Genomic DNA, 23,297 nt, shown 5'->3' with positions numbered 1-23,297 from the left:
GGGGTTTGTTATAAATGATCTCACATCCCATCTTCAACCAGTTTGTCAATTGGAGTACATAGGCGCTCTGCTAGACACTGGACAAGCTTGAGCCTGCCTTCCTCTAGGAAGAGTGGATATCTTGGTAGCACTTGCCTTGCAGGTCTGCATTAGCTAGCAGGTTTCAGCTCGGCAAATTTTGAGATTGATGGGCCACATGGTCTCCACTGTGCATGTCACTCCCATGGCATGTCTCCACTTAAGAGCAGCCCAGTGCATCTTAGCTTCTTAGTGGTCTCAAGCCGTAGGGAACCTAACAGATGTTGTTCGCATCCCACCAGAGTTATGCTCACGCCGTTCTCTGGTGGATGTTCCGATCCGATTTGACTCTGGGCCTCCCATTCCAAATTCTACCACATCAAAAAGTGTTGACAACAGATGCATCCAACCTAGGTTGGTGAGCTCATGTTGATGGGCTTCACACTCAGGGTAAGCGCAGGAGGATAATCTTCAAATCAATCTCCTCGCACTACAGGCCATTTAGAAAGCTTTAAAGGCTTTCAGAGATCGACTCCAAAACCAAATTATCCAAATTCAGACAGGCAACCAGGTTGCAATGTTCTGTGTCAACAAGCAAGGGCGTATAGGCTCCTACCCCTTGTGTCAGGAAGCGGTGGCTATGTTGCAATGGGCTGTCCTTCATGAGATGAGCCTCCTTGCTGTTTACCTTCCTGACAAGAACAACTACCTGGCAGACAGACTGAGCAGGATATTGCAACCGCATGAGTGGTCTCTTCACATGGGCATAGCTAGGAAGATCTTCTGAGAGTGGGGCACCCCCTCAGTGGATCTTTTTACCACTCAACAACAAAGTCCCTCAGTTCTACTCCAGGCTTGGGTCACAAGGCAGACTAGGGCAGATGCCTTCCTTCTGAATTGGGGGACAGGACTTCTGTATGCATTTCTTCCCATACCTCTCATAGAGAAGACCTTGTTGAAACTCAGAGAAGACCAGACACCGTGATTGCTCATTATTGAGCGCGGCAGATATGGTTCCCTCTTGCATCACAACCTCCAATCTCTGGCACTCATGGCTTGGAAGTTGAGAATGTAGAACTGTAATCCATTGGGTTTCCTGAGGGTGTCTCCCATATCTTACTGGCTTCTAGAGAAGATTCCACTAAGAGGTGTTATTCTTTTAAATGGAGAAGGTTTGCTGTGTGGTGTGAGGGCAAGTCCCTAGAGCCCTTCTCTTACCCTACACAAAAACTGCTTGAAATCCTCCTTCACCTCTCTGAATCTGGCTTGAAAACCAACTCTGTAAGGGTTCATCTTAGTGCAATTGGTGCTTATCGGCGTGTAAGGGGCAAGTCCTTTTCATGAGAGGTTTGTTGTTGACTAAGTCCCATACCAAACCTCTGCTTGTGTCATGGGATCTCAACATAGTCCTCGTCCAAATGATGAAAGTTCCTTTTGAGCCTCTGGATACCTGCCATCTGAGGGTTTTGACCTGGAAAGTTGTGTTCCTGGTGGCGTTCGGTGAGCTCCAAGTCCTAGTAGTTCACCCACCGTACATTTAAGTTTCATCACAACAGAGTAGTCCTCCGCATGCACCCTAAGTTCCTTCCTAAGGTCGTGTTGGAGTTTTTTTTTTTTTTTGGTTACATTTGTACCCCGCGCTTTCCCACTCATGGCAGGCTCAATGCGGCTTACATGGGGAAATGGAGGGTTAAGTGACCTGCCCAGAGTCACAAGGAGCTGCCTGTGCCTGAAGTGGGAATCGAACTCGGTTCCTCGGTTCCCCAGGACCAAAGTCCACCACCTTAACCACTAGGCCACTCCTGTCCATCTTAACCAGTCGTTCTGCCATCATTTTTCCGCAGATCTTATCCCTATCCTGGCGAATGTGTACTGCATGCTTTAGTCTGCAATTGAGCCTTAGCCTTCTATCAGGAGCAGACTACAGCTTATAGACAGTCCACCCAGCTTTTCGTTTCTTTTGACCTCCAACACGTTGGGGATGGCCATCGGCAAATGCACACTTTCAAATTGAATAGCAGACTGCATCTCCTTTGCTTATACCCAAACCAGGCTGAATCTTGAGGATTGTGTCATGGCTCTCAATATCTGAGCCATGGCTGCATTGGTTGCCCACTTGACTTCAGCCTCCATAGAGGAGATTTGCAAGGCTGCAATCTGATCTTCAGTCCAATATTTATGTCCCACTACTGTTTGGATCAGGACACCTGACACCACAGTCTGTTTCGACAGGCAGTTCTGCAGAATTTGTTCGGTGTCTAGAATCCACCCTCCTAGGCCCTGTTTTGATCTGTTCCAGGCTGCACCTACAGCTAGTATGTATATACTTTCAGGTTGATTGACATTACAGTCTCATTGTTTCGAGACTCCATTATCCTAGCGTTCTTGTTTTTGGTTATTCTGGTAGCTAGGGACTCCCACATGTGGGAATAATGTGGCTTGCTTGTTCTCAAAGAAAGCAAAGATACTTGCTTGTAGCTGGTGTTCTCCGAGGACAGCAGGCTGCTTATTCACACATACCCTCCCACCTCACCAGGAGTTGTTTTTAGTTGTACTTTTTATGCTTTTCACCTGACTGAGGGACCCACGCTCGATCAGGTGGGAAGGCACCAATGCAGGTGCAGTGGGATGCCATTAAAACTTTCTCTAGTGCTAGCAAATTAGCATCCACACCGGGACTCCGTTGGATGACGTTGCCCACATGTGTGAATAAAGTGGCCTGCTCTCCTCAGAGAACACCAGCTTACAGGAAATATCTTTGCTTTTTGAGGTTCCTTGAAATTTTCTGATTTGGAAGGATTAACAGTTGACTTTATTAAGGCTAATGAAATGTTTTTATTTGTACATACAATCCAAACCCATTTGTGATAGCATAATTTGTGTGATTGTTTATTTGGATTATTTGTAGTAAATAATTAGCAGATTTTAGTACACACAGCTTCAGCTTTAGAAATGTTAATTTCTTTCTTCATCTCTCTCTCATTCACCCCTGAATAATTCACTGCTGAGTCACTTTAAAGTTGAAGTAACAAAACATCTGTTTACTCACAGTTTGTAGTTTGATTATAATCAGACAGGCTTATATATACATATTACTATACATTTGTATTATCAGCTCCTTCCATGTGCTTAGATGGTAATGGATGCTCACACCACCATAGATCCTCTCAGGTTAGGAGAGATCATGAGCTCCATGTGCTCCATGTGCTGCATGTGCTGCATCTAACCCCCACAGGAAGTTACATAGCTGTGTGACCTCTCTAAACAATTCACATCAGAGGTCACAGAGTAATCACAGAGAAATAATAGGTGACAGGCAATGCATGTAAAATACAATACATTCCAACAAACCCCTTCTCATGCATAACTGTCATGCAATTATTTATTCATACAAAGTCCAAGCTTTATACGCAGATTCACAAAATGTTCTCTGGGTAACGGTTTGGTCATGATGTCAGCTGTCATCTCACTGGTGTGACAATAGTGTAGACTGATGACCCCTTCTTTTGCCAACTCTCGCACGTTGTGGTATTTCGTTGCGATGTGCTTGGTACGTGACTGAACCTTGTCATTCTGTGACAGTCGGATGCAGCTCTGATTATCTTCCATTATCTGGATTGGTCTCTTTTCAGCTATTCCAAAATCCAGCAAAAGTTTTTTCAATCCACATCAGTTCTCTGCACGCTTCTGATACGGCCACGTATTCAGCTTCTGTAGAAGACAAACTCACAATACTTTGTTTATGACTGGCCCATGAAATGTGTACATTTCCATACATAAACACATATCCACTTGTGGATTTATAATCAGAATGATCCCCTGCCCAATCTGAATCACAGTAACATATTAGTTTTGGATTACTATTGGCTGAAATCTTTAATTTACAATCAATGGTACCCTTTAAATACCTTACCATCCTTTTAACTGCAGTCCAATCTGATTTGGTAGGTGAGCTGACCCTTCTGCTCAAAATTCCTACTGCATTTGCTATATCAGCCCTGTATGTGGTAGCTAGATATAAAAGCTTACCTATGGCTGATCTATATTGGATGTTATCTGGTAAAGGTTCTCTTACTGTTTCATCCTTCAGAAAATCAGTGATCATGGGAGTGCTTACAACTTGGGCATCTTGCATACCTAAACTTTCAATAAGCTCATTTATTTTCTGCTTCTGGCTTAGAAGATAAGAACCATCATTTTGTTTCTCAATTTCTATACCAAGATAGTATGACACATTACCAAGTTCTTTTATCTCAACATTGAGGTTTAAACACTTTACAATGTCCTTGTACTCTTGCTCACTTTTGCTTGCAATGAGCAGATCATCAACAAAAGCTAAAATGTATGCATATTGTCCATTTGTGCACCTAGTGTACAAGCATTTATCTGCTTCACCTTGCTTAAATCCCAAATTTGTCAATATTTCATGCAATTTTTCATTCCAACATTCTGCACTTTGCTTTAATCCACAAAGACCTTTGTTTAATTTACACACTAGCTGTCTTTGTTTTGTATTTATGAAACCTGTTGGCTGTTCCATGTACAAGTCTTCAGTTATATCTCCGTGAAGAAACGCTGTTTTCACATCAATGTGGTTGACTTGCATGCCTTTTGAGACTGCAATGCTCAGAAGTGTTCTGATTGTCGTGTGTTTCACTACAGGTGCAAACACTTCATCAAAATCTTCTCCATATTTTTGAAGATATCCCTTTGCCACTAATCTGGCTTTATACCTTTCCACTTTTCCTTGTGCATTCCTTTTTAACTTGAATACCCATTTGCATCCTATAGCTTTCTTGCCAGGAGGTAATTTTGTAAGAATCCAAGTATTATTTTTATCCAATGCATCAATTTCTTCTTGTGCAGCTTTACGCCATTCAGCAGCTTCTTCTGCTGGCATTTTCTCAATCTCATCCCATGTTAAGGGCTCTTGAGCTTCTGCTGACTTTGTTAGGTAAGACAGTCTTGGGGGTGGAACACCTTTGTTTTCCCTGGATGAGCGTCTGACTACAGGTTGGTCTGACCTTTCTGCATCCTCTATATCTGAGAGTCCTTCTCCAATTGATTCCCCTTCTCCAACTGTACTGTCTTCTTCAATGATCCTTTCTGTGTCTGCTTCCTCTGCCTGTTCCTCGTTAGATACAGGTGAGTTGCTTTCAGACATCTGCCTTGGTATGGCATTTATATACACTGGCATGTCTATTATGGTTCTAGTTTCATATTCTGGATGATAAGGCTCATCTGGGATAATCCAGCCTTTATCAACCCTTTTGTTTTCATCAAAATATGTAACATGTCTTATGCCAACAATGCCAGTTTTCAGATTCAAAATTCTATATCCTTTGTGTCCTGGAGTATAGCCAACTAAAATGCCCCTTTCTGTTGTGGAATCCAGCTTATGCCTTCTTTGCTTTGGTATATGAGCATATGCTGTACTTCCAAATGTTCTTATATGTGACAGGTTTGGCTTCCTACCATGCCATGTCTCATGTGGTGTGCGCTCAGCGCCTTTAGTTGGCATTCTGTTTTGTAGGTACACTGCTGTGAGAATGGCTTCCCCCCATAGTCTTTTAGGGAGATTGCTATCTGACAGCATACATCTGGTCATTTCCACAAGTGACCTAAATTTTCTCTCTGCAACAGAATTTTGCTCTGGTGTATAAGCTACTGTTGTGATATGCTGAATGCCTTCTTGTTCTAGAAATGTGCGCATGCTTTGTGAAGTGAACTCACCACCATTGTCGGTCTGAAGAACCTTTGGTTTTCTTTCAAATTTATTGCTCACCATGGCTACGTATTTCTTCAGCATGTCTGTGACTTGACTTTTTTCTTTCAGCAAATAGGCCACACAATATCTAGAGAAATCATCCAAGAATATTAGCACAAATCTGTTATTTCCCAATGATGGGATATTAAACGGTCCACATAAGTCACTGTGTATTAAGTCCAGTACTTTATTACTCCTATTTCCTGTGTATGCAGGAAATGAGGGTCTCACACCTTTTTGAGTAACACAGTCTATGCATTTCTCCATTTTACCAGCATCTGCACTTATCTGAATGCCTGTGGCTAGTTGCTTACTGTAAAGATCCTGGATCACCTTAGAATCACGATGTCCCAGGCGGCGGTGCCAGATTTCCAGACTACATTTACCATCATTCTTCCTTACTTGCGCCATATGTGAGGCTTCACCTGAAATGCTCAGTTTATAAACATCATTATGCATAAAAGCTTCAGCATACACTTCATCATTTTTAGAGATTGTGCACTTACTGTTTTCAAAATGAATCGCAAATCCCTTCTTATCTAATGTAGATACACTAAGCATATTGCAAACTGCTTGGGGAATATACAAGACATCACTTACAGGAATTTCTTTAACTTCATTAGACACTTTGCATTTTAAGAATCCAATACCTTTTGCTTGGATCTTAGCAGTCCCTGCGTTTGCAGTTTTAAGAATACCTTCCTCTGGACACATTTCCTGAAAGAAATTCTTACAATTGGTTAAATGGCATGTGCTCCCCGAATCCAAAATCCAAGTACTTTCATTTGAATTATTATTTACCATAGTCAAAGATTTTTCTGCCATTAGAAAGCCCTTGTGTTTATCTTTGTCCTTCATACATTTCCTGGTTTGAAAATTCTTTAGTTCCATTGGCTTAGGTGAGCTAGAGGGAGTGTTTTGTGTTTCCTTACACCATTTAGATACATGTCCCTCCTTTCCACATGAGTAGCAAATCAGCTTGCCCTTGGGTGGAGTTTTCCCATAGCTCCGCCTTCCTCTGTTCTTTGCCAAGAAATTTGTTTCATTTCTCTCTGACTTGCTTTGAGAACACATCTCCTCAGAATCATTTATTATGCATTCCTGCCTTAGTTTTGATGTTGTCTGTTCAAAAGATTGCCCTTCAATGGCCTCATTTACAGACCTAAAAACATCAAACTTCTTTGATAGTGAGGTAAAAAGAAATGCTCTTTTCAATGCATCACACATGGGAATTCCAGAAAGTTCTAACTTTTGAAATGAAGACATAAGATGCATAATGTGATCATTACATTTACTTTTATCCCTTAATTTGGTTTCATTCAACTCTGCCAGCCAAATTGGTTGCTGCTTTGCATATGTAGTTGCATACATAGTTCTCAGTTTATATAAAATGTCCTTTGGTGTATCTTTTCCCTCCACTAATATGGCTTGTTTCTCTGAGAGAGCTTCCAAAAGCATGCACTTCACATAATAGTTTGCATTGTCCCATTCAGCCATATTTTCAGCTGTTCTGTCTTGGTCTAAGCATATATTTAATCTTTTTGCTCGAAGGAGACATATGAATCTTAGTTCCCACTGCTGATAATTAAACTCAGTTAATCTAGGCACCTTGAGAGAATAGAAAAATGGTGAATTTCTTCCCTCAGCCATTTTCTTAGCCTTCTGTCTGCTGTGTGGGGGAAGAGAGAGACAGACTGAATCTTTCCTTTAAAACTTAAGAGAAAAATGTGGCCTTTTTTTCTGCCTGGTAATATTTCTCTTCTTTTTCAATTCCTGAGCCCTGGGCCCATAACCCTTTTGTTGGATTATTTGTAGTAAATAATTAGCAGATTTTAGTACACACAGCTTCAGCTTTAGAAATGTTAATTTCTTTCTTCATCTCTCTCTCATTCACCCCTGAATAATTCACTGCTGAGTCACTTTAAAGTTGAAGTAACAAAACATCTGTTTACTCACAGTTTGTAGTTTGATTATAATCAGACAGGCTTATATATACATATTACTATACATTTGTATTATCAGCTCCTTCCATGTGCTTAGATGGTAATGGATGCTCACACCACCATAGATCCTCTCAGGTTAGGAGAGATCATGAGCTCCATGTGCTCCATGTGCTGCATGTGCTGCATCTAACCCCCACAGGAAGTTACATAGCTGTGTGACCTCTCTAAACAATTCACATCAGAGGTCACAGAGTAATCACAGAGAAATAATAGGTGACAGGCAATGCATGTAAAATACAATACATTCCAACAGTTCTGCCATCATTTTTCCGCAGATCTTATCCCTATCCTGGCGAATGTGTACTGCATGCTTTAGTCTGCAATTGAGCCTTAGCCTTCTATCAGGAGCAGACTACAGCTTATAGACAGTCCACCCAGCTTTTCGTTTCTTTTGACCTCCAACACGTTGGGGATGGCCATCGGCAAATGCACACTTTCAAATTGAATAGCAGACTGCATCTCCTTTGCTTATACCCAAACCAGGCTGAATCTTGAGGATTGTGTCATGGCTCTCAATATCTGAGCCATGGCTGCATTGGTTGCCCACTTGACTTCAGCCTCCATAGAGGAGATTTGCAAGGCTGCAATCTGATCTTCAGTCCAATATTTATGTCCCACTACTGTTTGGATCAGGACACCTGACACCACAGTCTGTTTCGACAGGCAGTTCTGCAGAATTTGTTCGGTGTCTAGAATCCACCCTCCTAGGCCCTGTTTTGATCTGTTCCAGGCTGCACCTACAGCTAGTATGTATATACTTTCAGGTTGATTGACATTACAGTCTCATTGTTTCGAGACTCCATTATCCTAGCGTTCTTGTTTTTGGTTATTCTGGTAGCTAGGGACTCCCACATGTGGGAATAATGTGGCTTGCTTGTTCTCAAAGAAAGCAAAGATACTTGCTTGTAGCTGGTGTTCTCCGAGGACAGCAGGCTGCTTATTCACACATACCCTCCCACCTCACCAGGAGTTGTTTTTAGTTGTACTTTTTATGCTTTTCACCTGACTGAGGGACCCACGCTCGATCAGGTGGGAAGGCACCAATGCAGGTGCAGTGGGATGCCATTAAAACTTTCTCTAGTGCTAGCAAATTAGCATCCACACCGGGACTCCGTTGGATGACGTTGCCCACATGTGTGAATAAAGTGGCCTGCTCTCCTCAGAGAACACCAGCTTACAGGAAATATCTTTGCTTTTTGAGGTTCCTTGAAATTTTCTGATTTGGAAGGATTAACAGTTGACTTTATTAAGGCTAATGAAATGTTTTTATTTGTACATACAATCCAAACCCATTTGTGATAGCATAATTTGTGTGATTGTTTATTATCTGAGGTACATTTAAAGTATCCCCTTTTCTCTCCCCCTCCCCCCAAACAAAAATATTTGTTCAGTGATTTCTCTTAAATTCCTTTTACATTTCAGGTTGATTTACTGGAAAATGTTGTGATAAGTAATTTATTTATTATTATTATTTTATTTTTTTTTTACTTCTCAAAGCCGTGTTGTTAAGACAGACATGGAGCTTGAAGTTATGCGCTATAGCAATAAGATCTCCAGTGAAGCTCATAAAGAGGTAAAGATGTACTAAACTTCTAATAACTTTTTCCTTATATAATAATAAATAAAATGTTGAAAAATCTGTTTTTTTATATTTACCAAGCACTAATGAAACTATATGAAAGTCAGATATATTTGTTGCACAAAATATACATTTCATGTGGGTTGGAGAATATTAACTATATAGTAGGGTTATAAATGTGATTATTTTTTATGCATGTCTAGATGTAAAGTTATATGGTGGAACCATTGCATACAGTAGGATTTTGTTGTTGTTGTTAATTGTTTTTCACTGCACTCTATAAAATTAATTGCGCTATATCCTTATGAGAAAAATGACTTGTGATCATACGGAGGCTATTTTATTGGAAGAAGTACAAAAGATTGTGCTGGCCTTTGGTCACAGTTAGTATAGGTGAAGCATGCAGTATGATGCAAGACTCACAACTCTTGCTTTTGTGAAAGCAGAGTAAAATTTTGCATTCTTCAATAGCGATTACAATATATTGAGCAGCCTGTATAATCCTATTAGACATCTGGATACATTATAACCTCAGTAGTGTATGATTCTGTCTGAGGTTAAATGCTTTTCTCTAAAATATCTGAGTCTATTGGTACCAAGGTGTAGTTTTGAGTACTCGACACAGATTATTAGACCTCTGATTCCATCTTCCTTTGAACTGAAGAAATGACATGCAGCCCTGGAAGTTGAAGAGATGAGAACATCCAAGAACAGGAGGAACCAGAGCCCAAAATCTCAAAGTAGCTGAATCGGTGACTACTAGGAAGTGATGGGCAATGAAGTTTGGTGATTCCCTTCTGAGGGGGGGGGGGGGGTATGGAGGTATTTATTTGCTAACTAAGTATGGGGTAAACATTAAGGGGGCGTCCAGGACAGCAACTAAGGAAGGGCACCATAACCTATCTGTAAGCTGTGCCTCCTTCAGCTTAAAGCAGGCTTGGGCCTTGCTCTGGGGGTTTAGGGCAGTTTCCCTGTTTGCCTTCCACCTAACGCTGGTCCTGCTGCTAACCAGACATGATGTTCCAGGCAATGTACTGTCTGCCTCATACCAAGATTCAAGATGTTATGGAGAGTTTTCCGAAACTCTTCAAGCCTACTGACTGTTGTTAGAAGTACTCGTCCACGTTGGCATGAATGATACTGCTAGTATACCACTGAACATATTAAGTATAAATGGTGCTCAGAGAGAGCGCAAATCATATTGACGTGCAGGGATGGTTTGTCAATCCTCCCGGTTAAGGGTAAAGGCTAAAGCAGAGAGGCTTGCATCCTGGAGATGAATGTACAGCTGCACAGATAGTCATCAAGAGTATTGTGGCTTCCTGGAGCATGAGGTGGTTTTCCAAAGGCTGCTGAGCAGAGATGGTGTCTAGTGGCCAACTGAAACCGGGTGTTTTGGTTTCAACCAAAACTTGAACCAGCAACTGAAATTTGCAGTTTGGTTTCAGTTGAAACTGACCCCCCTCCCCCGATCACTCTCATTGCACCACAGAGATATAGTTATACCGGGGTATAATCTATTCAGGAAGGACCAGAGACATACAGAGAACACTATTGCTTTTTTTTTTTATTCTTGCTAGCCATTCCTGTCACTATGCATCAAAGCATCTCAACTGGGGCATTCGGCACTGCTCAATCGTCCACTCTTTTACCACCAATAAGGAGAAACAGGACCAGCCGCTTCTTTGACAAATTTGGAATTTATTATGGCCGCAGCCAAGCACTTTGCATTACATCTCAATAAATCGCATTTACTTCTGTTGTAAATGACATGACTTCCTATCGCATTACAACTCATAGGAAGACCCCCAGGTACACAGCTTGTCACTTGTTTCGTGTTTTATCGCTCTGCCGGTGTGCCGTCAAAGTACACCCCCCGATTAGGGTGCCTCTCGTTTAAGGACACACCCTGCATAATCTCTGGGCCTCCCGGCCGTTTAAGCCATTAGACAATGTGATCAAGCTAAGTGAACTTCGATCTGGCCCCTTGCCAGTCTTGACCTTGCACTCGACCTTGAATGTCGGCCATTATTCCCCGCCCCCAAGGAACCATTCTGTGGTGACACGCTGTGTACCCCCCCCCCCTCGTAGTTTTACCTACACCCTGTCCTTAACCGCCCAGCTGCGACAGTTGTGCCCTAACTCTCGGTGGGTGGCTGGGTCAGCTCCTCTGGCTTGCTGATGCCCGCCCGAAAGACCTTTCCTTACCTGCTATCCCTCTTTTATGCCTTCCTTCCCCCTTCAACCCCCCTCCCTCCCCTGTATTCTTTAACCCTTTCCTTGCAGCTGGCCTACAGCCCAGTTGTGTTTGGCCTCTTCCTTTCTGACCTTTGGTGTTGCTTTTTATACTTGTTTGTATAAGATCATGAGAAATTCAGCACTGATAAAACTGTCTGGATCCTCAGAGCTGTTTCCAGTGTATCAGTGTGTCAGCTTTTTCACTATTGTCACTATTTCATATTTCAGGCTGCTAGGGTAATACATCATCCTCAGTCAGGCAGCCTTATTCTCAAACAAGCAGGAAATGACAGAACCCTTTCAGAAGAAGGCAGAAGAAAGGGTAGAAGCTTTTGGAAATTATAAGAATGGTCGTGGTGGCAGCAGAGATCATCCTATGACTGTAAAATGGGACCCCTTGCCACTAAATAGTGCCTTAGGTTACCTCTCCCACCTTTGACCCCATAGTCTGTGAGATAGGCCACCTTGACAAACCTGTAGCAAATGTAAGACTCAGGAAAAGTATATTGGTCCTGCTATACTATCACTGGTTAGCACAAGAAAGGCATTGAAGAAATAGAGGGCAAGCCTCAGAATCAAGAGGGTTGCTGACTGCTTCATTGTGGAGGATCAGGGAAACCCTCAACCCTTAAGTCACAGGGAAAGAAAAGGAGTTACTTGAGCCTATTTGTTATATCAACCATGCGCCCTGAACATAACTTCCATGGTACAAGCACCATCTAGAGCAGAAGGAAGGAGATTTGTTGTCAGGATTTTCAAGGAGTATCCTGTAAAATAAAAGGATTGCTACAAGATAAGATAACTTCAAGCAGAACCACTGTGTCCCTTATCAACTGCCTGCTAAGTGTGAAGCTGCAAACAGCACTGATAATTTTAAGGAAATACATTGTGAACTGTACTGACCTCTACCGCCCTGTGGTAGGAGACTTGATTTAAACATTGAAGTTACTATTGGAGGGATGAAGGAGAGACTTTGTAAACAGTTGTCCACTGGTTATATACTGTGCAACTGTTAATCAGTTGAGGAATACACTAGGGAGTTATGGTTCAGATAAGACTGGAGATGACCGAGTTATTTGTGTGGAGTGAAGTAAAAGTCTGATCTAATTATTCAGCCTCCTGGAGCAAACTAGTACTGGTACTGTCCTTCAGCCAATAAGTGTGATTGTGTGCCCCTGTCCCTACTCCACTGGGCTTACTCTAGGCAGCCGCCTAGCCACTTAATCAAGGGATTACATTTGACTATGTTAAGGTCATTAGATATGATCATTCCCAGGTCATGCTCTTCTTTCATGTACAAAAGTAATTCACCTCCTAAGTTGTACTGCTCTCTTGAATTGTTTCAGGTCTCATGCATGACCCTGAATTTGTTTGTATACCAATTTATTTTCTTTTCTTTGCTTTGTTTTATTTCTGTTTATTACCTGTAAAGTGGATTAACATGGCTACCACACCACTTCCATCTTAGCTACCAAATTCGAGAGGATTCTTCAATTGCTAGGTCCCTCAGCAATTGTTCACACCTTCCATGGCTTCTGTTAAGTGGAGAAATAGCCTAATGGTTAATGCAGTGAGCTGAGAACCTGGGGAATTGGTTTAATTCCCACTGCAGCTCCTTGTGACTCGGAAAGTCATTTAACCCTCCATTGCCCCAGGAACAAAAAACTTAAAATTGTGAGTCCTCTATGGACAAAGAAAGTACCTGCATATAATACATGTAAACTGCTTTGGTTGTACCTCAGAAAGGCAGTATATCAAGTCCTTGACCCCTTACCCTTTGTCTTTTAAAATGTCAGACCTTGTATAACAGCCTTTCCGCAATATTGCTCACAAAAGTGTTAAATAGAACCGGACTAGGGACAGATCCCTGCAGCACACTGCTGGTAACATCCTTAACCTCAAAACTTTTGATATTTACCACTACCCCTTTGTTGCCTCCCACTTAACACATTTCTAACCCAGTCAGCCACTTTAGGGCCCATACAAAGGGTGTTCAAACTTATAAACATAAATTGCCTATGCAGAACTGTGGCAAAGGTTTTACTGACATCTAAGTATACCACATCCAGGGTTCTTCCTTGATCCAGTTCTCTGGTCGCCAAGTCAAAGAAATGATTCACAGTCTTCTGATGAATATACATCTAAGAAAACCATGCTGCCTTAGATTTGGCAATTCATTAGATTTCAGAAAATACACCATCTTCTGTTTTAGGAATGGTTTTCAGTAGTTTACTCACTACAAGGTCAGACTAAATGATTTATACTGCTTAACTTCTGTCTTCTGCTTTTGTGGAGAGGGGTCAGATTTGCCCTCCATTCCTCTGGGTCCACTCCTGACTCTAAAGAACCACTGAAAAGATCAGACAGTGGAGCCACCAGAACTTCCTAAGTTTCATGCCCTTTGATGTATTTTATCAAGCCAATCCCTTTTTTTCATTTTTATTTTGGTTGCTAGCTCTTCATGAACAGGGTCTACCTCTCTTCCATTCCTATCTGTGTTTGTCTTCTGGAGTCCTACTCCTGGCCCTTCATTTGTGAACACAGAACAGAAATATTTGTTCAGCAATTCCACTTTATTTAATTTATATATTTATTAGGATTTATTTACTTTTTGAAGGAATTCACTCAAGGCAGTGTACAACTTTGTCTTTATCAGCTTCTACATATTTCTCCCCTTCTTTCTAGAGTCTGACAAAGCTACTTTTGTGCTTTATCATAACACTGATATATTTTTAAACAAAAAAAAAAGTATTGTCCCCCAACTTTAGTGTATTGGCTATTTGTACTTCCATTTGCATCATTACTTTCCTGATGACTTTTACCAGCTTCCCTTAGATTTTCCAGATACGTTGCACTTAATTGAATACTGTCAGACATCTAACTGCTGCATTTAGGCACTCGCATTTACACCTGCCATAGAGCGAGCATGATGTTGATAATCTATAATGCATTAGCGCATGGATTTTGGGTGCTTAACGCTTAGCACACTTTATAGAATTTCCTTTTAAATGTTTCTTAGGTTAGTTGTGGCTATAAATGTTGATTTTTGGGCAGTGGGCGTGATGATGGTTTTATTTTAACTTATTATGCCATATGTTTTGTGTTTTACGGTTTTGAATTTGTTGTTCTTAGTGTGAAGTGACTTGCCAGAAGTGTGGTATTGTGTAAGTGTGAATAAATAAATACATTTCATTTTAGTAGGAAGTACCTACTAGAATACATGCACAGGCTTTTAACAGATCTTGGAGAAACTTTAAGTGTTTGTTCTTCTGATGCATTTCAAAGAGTAACATAAGATTTCCCTACTGGGTCAGGATACTGAGCAACATGGACCTTTTGGCCTGTTTCCAGCAGTGGCCAATCCAGATCACAGGTACTTGGCAGAATCCCAAAAAGTAGCAAGTTTCTATGCTACCGATCTTAGGGCTAAGTAATATAGGGTCTTTGCAAGTTTTTTTTATATATTAATTTCTGCAAGAAACCATATAGTATGTTCATGCACCAAGATGACTTCTCATTGAAATCCGTTTGTTTCTTTGTCCCATAGGTTATGAAGGCTGTGAAAGTAGGAATGAAAGAATATGAAATGGAGAGGTAAGATATCTTGATTCTAACTCTGATAGCATGCAGGGTGTGTTTTTCACACTGGAAGCAAAGAGTAGAAAAAGCCAAGAGAGAGGATGAATTTCTTGAACAGAGATGAAAAAACTTATTGCAACCTTCAAAGGCAACTTTAAATTTCTTAGGGTGGTATTTGAAGTTATACCTTGCATTGCTATTCCTCAGTATGAGACACTATTGTTTTCTCTTCATCCTGTATTTTTATGTTTGTATTTCAGTTAGACCTTCAGATAAATTTAGATTCTGTGTCCTTGGCTCACCTTGGGGCTTGTTTTCAAAGCACTTAGACTTAAAGTTCCATAGGCTACTATTTGCTAAGTGCTTTGAAAATAAGCATCCTTGTCCCTTAAAATACATGAAGAGAAACTTCAGGGTAACAATGTCTTCTTGAACTTTGATCCACGGATAAAAAAGGAGCTGAGTAATGCTTAAGGGTGAATTTTTTTTCCTTTCTTTTCTTATTTTTAATTGTAGTTTGGTAGAAGAGAAATGTGGGGGGAGATTTTTTTTTGAAACTTTTATTTAGATGATGGTTTATAACACAAATAATAAAGCGTGATATCCATATAGTTAAATAGTCAAACCGTCACTCTTTGGTACAATGCTTAACTAAAGCTCATGATATATTTTTCCTCCCCCTCCTCTTCCCCCCCCCCCCACACACACAAAAGAAGGATACAAGAGAATCTGTCTGGGGTAATGCACATCTGTATGTACTCAACGATTCTCACAGACTGTCTCCTTCCAGTTAACAAAGTTCCTCAATCTGTGTTGCAAAGCAGACAATGTGACATGCAACAGATAAAGTCCACTTTAGTTAAGAGCTGCTGGTGAGTAGGGATTGTTTGTTTCCATGCCATTGCCAAGACTATCCTGCCAGCTGTGATGTTAATAACCAGTTTGTGATATTTTCACATACTCTGCAGTGGCTTTACGTTTAGCAACCCACAATCCATTGATTTCAATAAGGGGAGCTCAATAATATCCGTGATCAGTCCAAAGACCATGTCCCAAAAAATCTGAACTTTAGGGCAGGCCCACCAAATGTGAATGAAGTTGCCTCTCTCTCCACATACTTGCCAATATTCCTCTTCTAGTTCTGAGAATGTTATCAATGCACCCTCATCAACAAGCTGCCCCAGCTATGTCAACCCCTCTGCTTCCCAGAACTTATACCTAGGATCCGTTTGGCCCAGGGAAAACTCCTTCGCCTCCGCTATTGGGGTTGCCTTAAATTAAAGCCAACCCTTGAACAAATGATTCTGGGTCTTTACCCAGAAGGTTAAGGTAAGCTTATATAGTGGTTAACTTACCGTTTTAGAGTTCAAATCTTTCCCAGAGGGAGTCAAGGAATCTTATGCTTTCCTATATATCCCTCTCCCAAGCTAATGAACATTTCGTTTGGTCTACTGTATAATAGTGTTTAAAGTTGCGAACCGCCATATCTCCCTTCCATTTCAAGTGAAACATCACCGACCTCCTCACCCTTGGTAGGTTTATTTATTTATTTGTAACATTTATATCCCACATTTTACCACCCATTACAGGCTCAATGTGGCTTACATAATACCGTAAAGACGATCGCCAAGTCCGGTAGATGTTAAATACAATTTAAAAGAAGGGTTAGATAAGGTTGTGCTTTCAGATATAGTGGAAAACTTTCTGGTGCAGGGATAGAAAAAACTCTGTCAGATAGATATTGGGAGCATGGTACAATAGTGTGGGCAGGACCATCATTTTTATCACATGGACTCTACCTAACCAGGTAATGTGTAAATTCTCCCACTTCTCTAGGTCATCCCACAATGATTTCAAGAGAAGAAGATAGTTTACCTCATATAGAGCCTTTCAGTCTGTCGTAAGCTGAACTCCTAAATATTTCAGGGTTTTAGTGGCTCATCGAAAGGGGTAATGGCTCTGTATCCATAGCTTCTCCTCCATGCCTATCAAACTATTTAAAATTTCTGACTTGGCGATATTTGTTTTAAACCTGGACACTTCCCCATAATCAGCTAGGGCTGACACTACTCTAGGGAGGGACTCGTGCTGTCCCCTAACGTAAGGAGTTCATCGTCTAATAATAAGATCTTGTTTGATATAACTTCGGTAAATATACCTTGGATATCGGCCATCTGCCAAATGTTCAAGGCGAATGGCTCCATAGCCCAGGCAAACAGAAACGGAGATAGCGCAAATCCTTGTATCGCGTCTCTGGCTAGCTCAAAGCTGTCAAAGTATGCCCCTTTAATTTGCAAACTAGCTAATGGTTTCATATATATCATTTTTGCCCATGTCATAAACCTCCCTGCGGTCTCCACCTTCAAAAGAGTTCTCAACAGATAGGGCCGTGATACCCTATTGAAGGCTTTTTCCGTATAAATCCCTAGTATCAACACTGGGGCTCCGTTCCCTCTAGCAGTGTGTATAATGTGCAATACTCTCCTAATATTATCAAATGTTTGTCCTGTAATACAGCCCGTTTGGTCATCTTGTATTAGTTTCTTGATAAAGGGTTGTAAACGTTTGGCTAGGATTTTAGTGAAAACTTTGTAATCTAACCCAGTTGTTGATATGGGGTGACAAGATCCACACTGAGTTGGGTTCTTTCCCAGTTTTAAGATCAGAGTAACTCCCACTAAACGCCATGGGTATGGGAACTCATTACCCTCCTGCAGACTATTAAACATTTTGGTTAAAGGCTTCACCAGTAGTCCTTTTAAAGCATTTGTAAAACTGATTAGTAAAGCCATGTGGGCCAGGGGCCTTGCCATGAGGCAACGATTTAATAGGCCATAATGTCATCCTCTGTTATTAGTGCTGATAGCTGTTTGGCTTCCCCAGGTGTTAATCTTGGACGATACACCTGGTCTAGGTAAGCATATATAATGTCTGATAAAACTGGTTAAAACCGTTTCCTGTTTGCATGGGATCCCTATACTTCCTGCTCCCTGGGTCTTTTATTATGGTGATATGGTTCCTAAACTGTTTTAATTTACATGGTAGTAATCTGCCTGCTGTATTTCTGGTTTCAAAGTGCTCCTGATGAAGTGCTTGTAATTTCTCCTTAATATCAGCTAATTCTAGCTCTCTTAGCTTGTTGTGGAGTGTATTCAGCTAGGTGATTCTCAGAGAGACTCAGAGATGGCAGGAGCCAGCAGATCTTGAGCATGTGCAGATGCTAAAGATCTTTCATAATCCTACACCGGCCTAGTGCATAACTAACTCTACCAACCCTGGACATAACTTACTTGGTCCGTATCAGCCAAAGGAAGGTGGAAAGGAACTGCCAGTAAAATGCTTGTAACCGCAGAAGGGGGTAGGGGTATGGAGGAAGAAATGGTGGTACCCGCATTGGTGGGTGGTATGTGGAGGAAGAAATGCTGGTCATTGGGGTGGGTGGGGGAGTTACTATACATTTGAATATAAATCAGAAGGGTTTATATTCAAGTTAAGTTTTCCCCCTTTTGGGGGGATGCAGGTGAAAAAAACCAGTACCTTGATTTATACTCAAATAGGTTTATAATCCAGTATATACAGTATATAAGTGTAAGTAAATACAAAAAATAAAATGGGTTTAGAATTGTACTTGTTAGCTTTAAAATATCTAGGACTGTGTTTAGTTCTGAAGATCTGAGTTAAAAGACAGATGAAATAAAAGGGGAACAAAAATCATTTTAAAGTGCTTTAGAAATCTTCAAAACTGGATAGTAATATAGTAGATGCAGCAGATTGACTGAAATGGCATGTTCAGCCTACCTAGTAAGGTGGATCTGTGCAGGTTACCCCTCCCTCAAACCTTAGTTGTTGAAATTCAAGTAGATCACATCCAGCACATGGCCTCAATCTAATACTCTAGTCACTCAATTGAAGTCAGATTAAATCTGATCATTTTTTTTTTCGATTGGGTGACTTAATTACCTTTTATTTATTTTTTAGGTATTAGACTTTCCTCAGGTAATGGTATATAGCTTTCACAAATAACCATTAATATTCCATCAAACATGTCTAACATCTATATATAACCCTCATATAACATCAGACAGGGTTATAATATATGTGCACTGATGTGCAGTTCTTTTGCCTGGTTGCTTCAGGGGACGACGAGGCTGTGGGCGCGTAAACTCTTGCCTAGAGAAAGTCCCAGCCTGCCTCCTGTATTGTATGGTAAACTTAAGTAAGGCCTAGATGCTGTGAATAGGCATGGAAATGTCCCAACCAGTAGAGCATATTTTAATTTTTGATTGTGGCCTTATCCTGGTCCCAGCAGGTTTAGGGACATGGGCATTCACTCCAACTCAGGCCTGACTACTGCCCACGGGGAGAAGCAGTAATTCTAGATGTCCTTTGTTCAATTACACCTTATTCATCAAATAAGACCATTCTTCTTTACTATCTCAGTTGGGCTATTGCAATTCAGCCTAAGCCAGAGTTCCCTAAAGATTCATGCATCACCTTCAGATTGCCCAGAAGAGCGAGGTGTTCTTTCTGACATTTCTGTAGATCCATGCCAGTCTAGTATACTTGGGTTGGTGACAGATGTTAGTGACTTTGACCTTGCAGTCCATAATTAACAACTTTGTCTTGAGGCATTTTCGTGGTCATGGAGGTAACTGTTTTTGTTGTCTTCTGAAAAATCCTCCTTTATACCCTTTTACACCAGAAAATTTTAGATCAGTGTCTAATATACCTTTTTTGACTGAGAAAGTATTCTTCGATCAGCTCAGGAGCTTTATGGGAGGAGTAGGGCATACTGAGTGACTATCAGCCTGGGTTCATGCGGTATCATGGTACTGAGACTGCCTTGATGGGAACTATTGATGATTGATTTATAGGGCTGCTTAAACAAAGATATACTGATGCCTTATTAATGCATCTCTTGGAAGATGTCATTTGCCTGCATGATTGATAATTTGAGCAACTGCCTTTAACTACCCTAGATGCAGGTCTTGTCGATCGAAATGCCTTTTGTTTGCTTGATGTCTTTCCAGTTTCTCAGCGCTGTGTGCTGTATGCACAGGCAAGCTAAGTAGTCGCTATCTTGTATAAAAATTATTTTAAGCTTTTTGCTTTTGTTTATAGTAATACCTTTGTTGGTACATTTTTTTCCTTTTTATACATCAGATAAACATAGACAACTGAGGTAAGTGATTGATGAAGTGGTAGAGCTTGGATCTGGAATAGCTGTACGCTATAAGAGATCCAATATCTCTTTTCTTGCAAATAATATCGGATGCCTCTTTGTCAGTGCTAAGTATAGTTTGGTTTTTGTTGCCACATTATTACTACTTCTGTTTCCTCGTCAGAATCTCAAAGGGTAGTGAGATTTCATTCTACCAATCCCAGGGATTATGTAGTAAATTTTCCTCTGTCCATCTTAATAGCAGATTATGGACTTTCTTCCAGGAACTTATCCAAACTTTTTTTTTTTTTTGTAAACCTAGATACACTAACTGCTGTTATCACATCCTCTGGCAATGAGTTTCAGAACTTAACTACTCATTGAGCGAAAAAAATACTTTAAAATCAAATAGAAGCAAATATTACCATGTAATCTCAAGGAGTGTCCCCTAGTCTTTGTACTTTTTGAAAGAGTAAATGATTGATTCATGCTTACCCATTATACTTCACTCAGGGTTTTTGTAAACTTCTAGCGTATTCTTCTTCAACTGACTCTTCTGCAAGCTGAAGAGCGCTAACCTCTTGAGCCTGTTTTTTGTATGAGAGGAGTTCCATCCCCTTAATTCTTGGAGTTACCATCGATCGACACCTAACACTCGAGAGCCATGTGAAAAACACAACCAAGAAGATGTTCCACTCAATGTGGAAATTAAAAAGAGTAAGACCTTTCTTCCCAAGGATGGTTTTCCGTAACTTGGTACAATCAATGGTGCTCAGTCATCTAGACTACTGCAACGCACACTACGCCGGCTGTAAAGAGCAAATAATCAAGAAACTTCAATCAGCCCAGAACACTGCAGCTAGACTCATATTCGGTAAAACAAAATATGAAAGTGCTAAACCCCCTACGAGAAAAACTACACTGGCTCCCACTTAAAGAACACATCACATTCAAAATATGCACCCTAGTTCACAAAATCATTCACGGAGATGCACCAGCCTACATGTCAGACCTGATAGACTTACCACCCAGGAATGCCAAAAATCATCCCGCACATTCCTTAATCTGCGCTTCCCTAACTGCAAAGGTCTAAAATACAAACTAATGTATGCTTCAAACTTTACCTACTTGAGCACACAGTTATGGAACGCATTGCCGCGCAACTTAAAAACGATTTGCGAACTTACGAACTTCCGCAAACTACTGAAGACCCATCTCTGTAAAAGGCATACCACAAAGATCAACCAATATGAATATACACAACTGCTCCACATATATTCAGAACTGTCTTACAATATTTGCTTGTTATACTAATATGTTTTATTATTATCATGTTGCCCAAGATCCTCTGTAACACTAAATGTCTATCTTCTAATATATTTCCACCTTTCATGATGTATTGTAAGCCACATTGAGCCTGCAAAGAGGTGGGAAAATGTGGGATACAAATGTAATAAATAAATAAATTTATTATGGTCACTCTTCTTTGAACCTTTTCTATTTCTGCTGTATCTTTTGAGATACGGTGACCAGAATTTCACCCAATACTCAAGGTGAAGTCGCACTGTGGTGCGATACAGAAGGCAGTATAATTTGTTTTCTATTCTTTATCTAATAATTCCTAGCATTCTGGGTTTTTTTTTGGGGGGGGGGGGGGGGGTTGTTTTTTGTTTTGGCCGCTACCACAGACTAAGCAGTATATTTCAGTGTATTGTCCATGATGACACCTAGATCTTTTTCTTGGGTGGTGACTTTCTAAAGTGGAACCTAGCATCACGTATCTGTGATTTGGATTATTCTTCTCAGTGCATCACTTTGCCGTTCCCCATATTACATTCCTTCTGCCATTTGGATGCCCAGTCTTCCAATCTCTAAGGTGCTTCTGCAATTTCACCCAGTCTGTATGTGATTTAACAACTTTTAAATTTGCAGATGATACAAAACTATTCAAATCTCCACCCTTCTCATTCCCATTTCCAGATCACTATATTAAACAGCACTGGTCCTAAAACAGATCCCTGAGAGATCAAAGAGCACCATTAAGATCTCTTTTTGGCCAGATATCCCAGTACAAATCAGGAACAGCCAACAATAGGGATCTATAGTGTGAAAATTTGCAGAAAAGTAATATATAGGTATAATATATAATCTCTTCAAGTTCTGATGGTTTTAAAGAAATTACAGCATATAAAATCCTGTTTAACAGTTTTGCTAGTCCAAACACAGCAGAGACTGATGAGATCCATAAACAAACACAAGATAAAACAAAAAAATTATGAAGTCCTTTTATTGACGAGATGTGGTAAAAAGCCTGATGTGGCCATGTTTTGCCCAATGATGGGCTGTGTAAGGGGTAAACTGTAATATAATATATACATTTCAGCATTTAAAACCACACAGAGCAAATGTTGTTCAATAACTCACCATAAAACATATAAAACACAATAATAAATAAGGTAGTAAATGCATAAAAATATACATAACTCAAATAAAAATTGTATGGTCAGTGGTTGAAATGTGCACAAACAACTTATATATTCATAGACATATTAAATAAAATAAGAAAAAAAACCCAAACGTAATAGAAAACATGCAGTGTATGTGACCGTCATCAAAATGTCCTAAAACAAACCACTTTATTGCAAACATATCAAGGTCCACACACCAATCAAATCAGTTATTGTATACCGCTGATATCCCCTTTCCAGGGCTCAGTACGCTTTACATTCTAGGTGAGACAAATCCGATAATGTTAGTATGAGGTATGAGAACAATTAGAGACCATTATAGAAAATTATAGTGGATGATGCTAGGAGGTAGAAGTCAGTGGATTGTTATGAAGCAGTCTTTGGTAGTAAAAGTGGAAGTAAAAGAGGGAAATTTTATAAATAGTGCTCAAAAACGGATATTGGAAATGTTCAGTGCTAAGCACTATTCTATGAAGGGCACCAG

At 40.4% G+C, this 23,297-nt stretch overlaps 1 protein-coding gene across 1 annotated transcript in view; it reads left to right on the top strand.

Annotated features, from left to right (window-relative positions):
* PEPD (peptidase D) overlaps positions 1 to 23,297 on the top strand; it is a 422,604-nt gene that overhangs the window by 111,446 nt on the left and 287,861 nt on the right. Inside the window, exons 8-9 of the mRNA XM_030204435.1 lie at positions 9,286 to 9,361; positions 15,153 to 15,199. Of these exons, the coding sequence (XP_030060295.1) occupies positions 9,286 to 9,361; positions 15,153 to 15,199 (123 nt within the window). The remainder of the gene's footprint in view (positions 1 to 9,285; positions 9,362 to 15,152; positions 15,200 to 23,297) is intronic.

The sequence above is a fragment of the Microcaecilia unicolor genome, chromosome 5 (genome assembly GCF_901765095.1).
Source record: "Microcaecilia unicolor chromosome 5, aMicUni1.1, whole genome shotgun sequence".
NCBI lineage: Eukaryota > Metazoa > Chordata > Amphibia > Gymnophiona > Siphonopidae > Microcaecilia > Microcaecilia unicolor.
The sequence above is the reverse complement of the archived record's forward strand: the minus strand, read 5'-3'. Positions and strand labels throughout refer to the sequence as shown.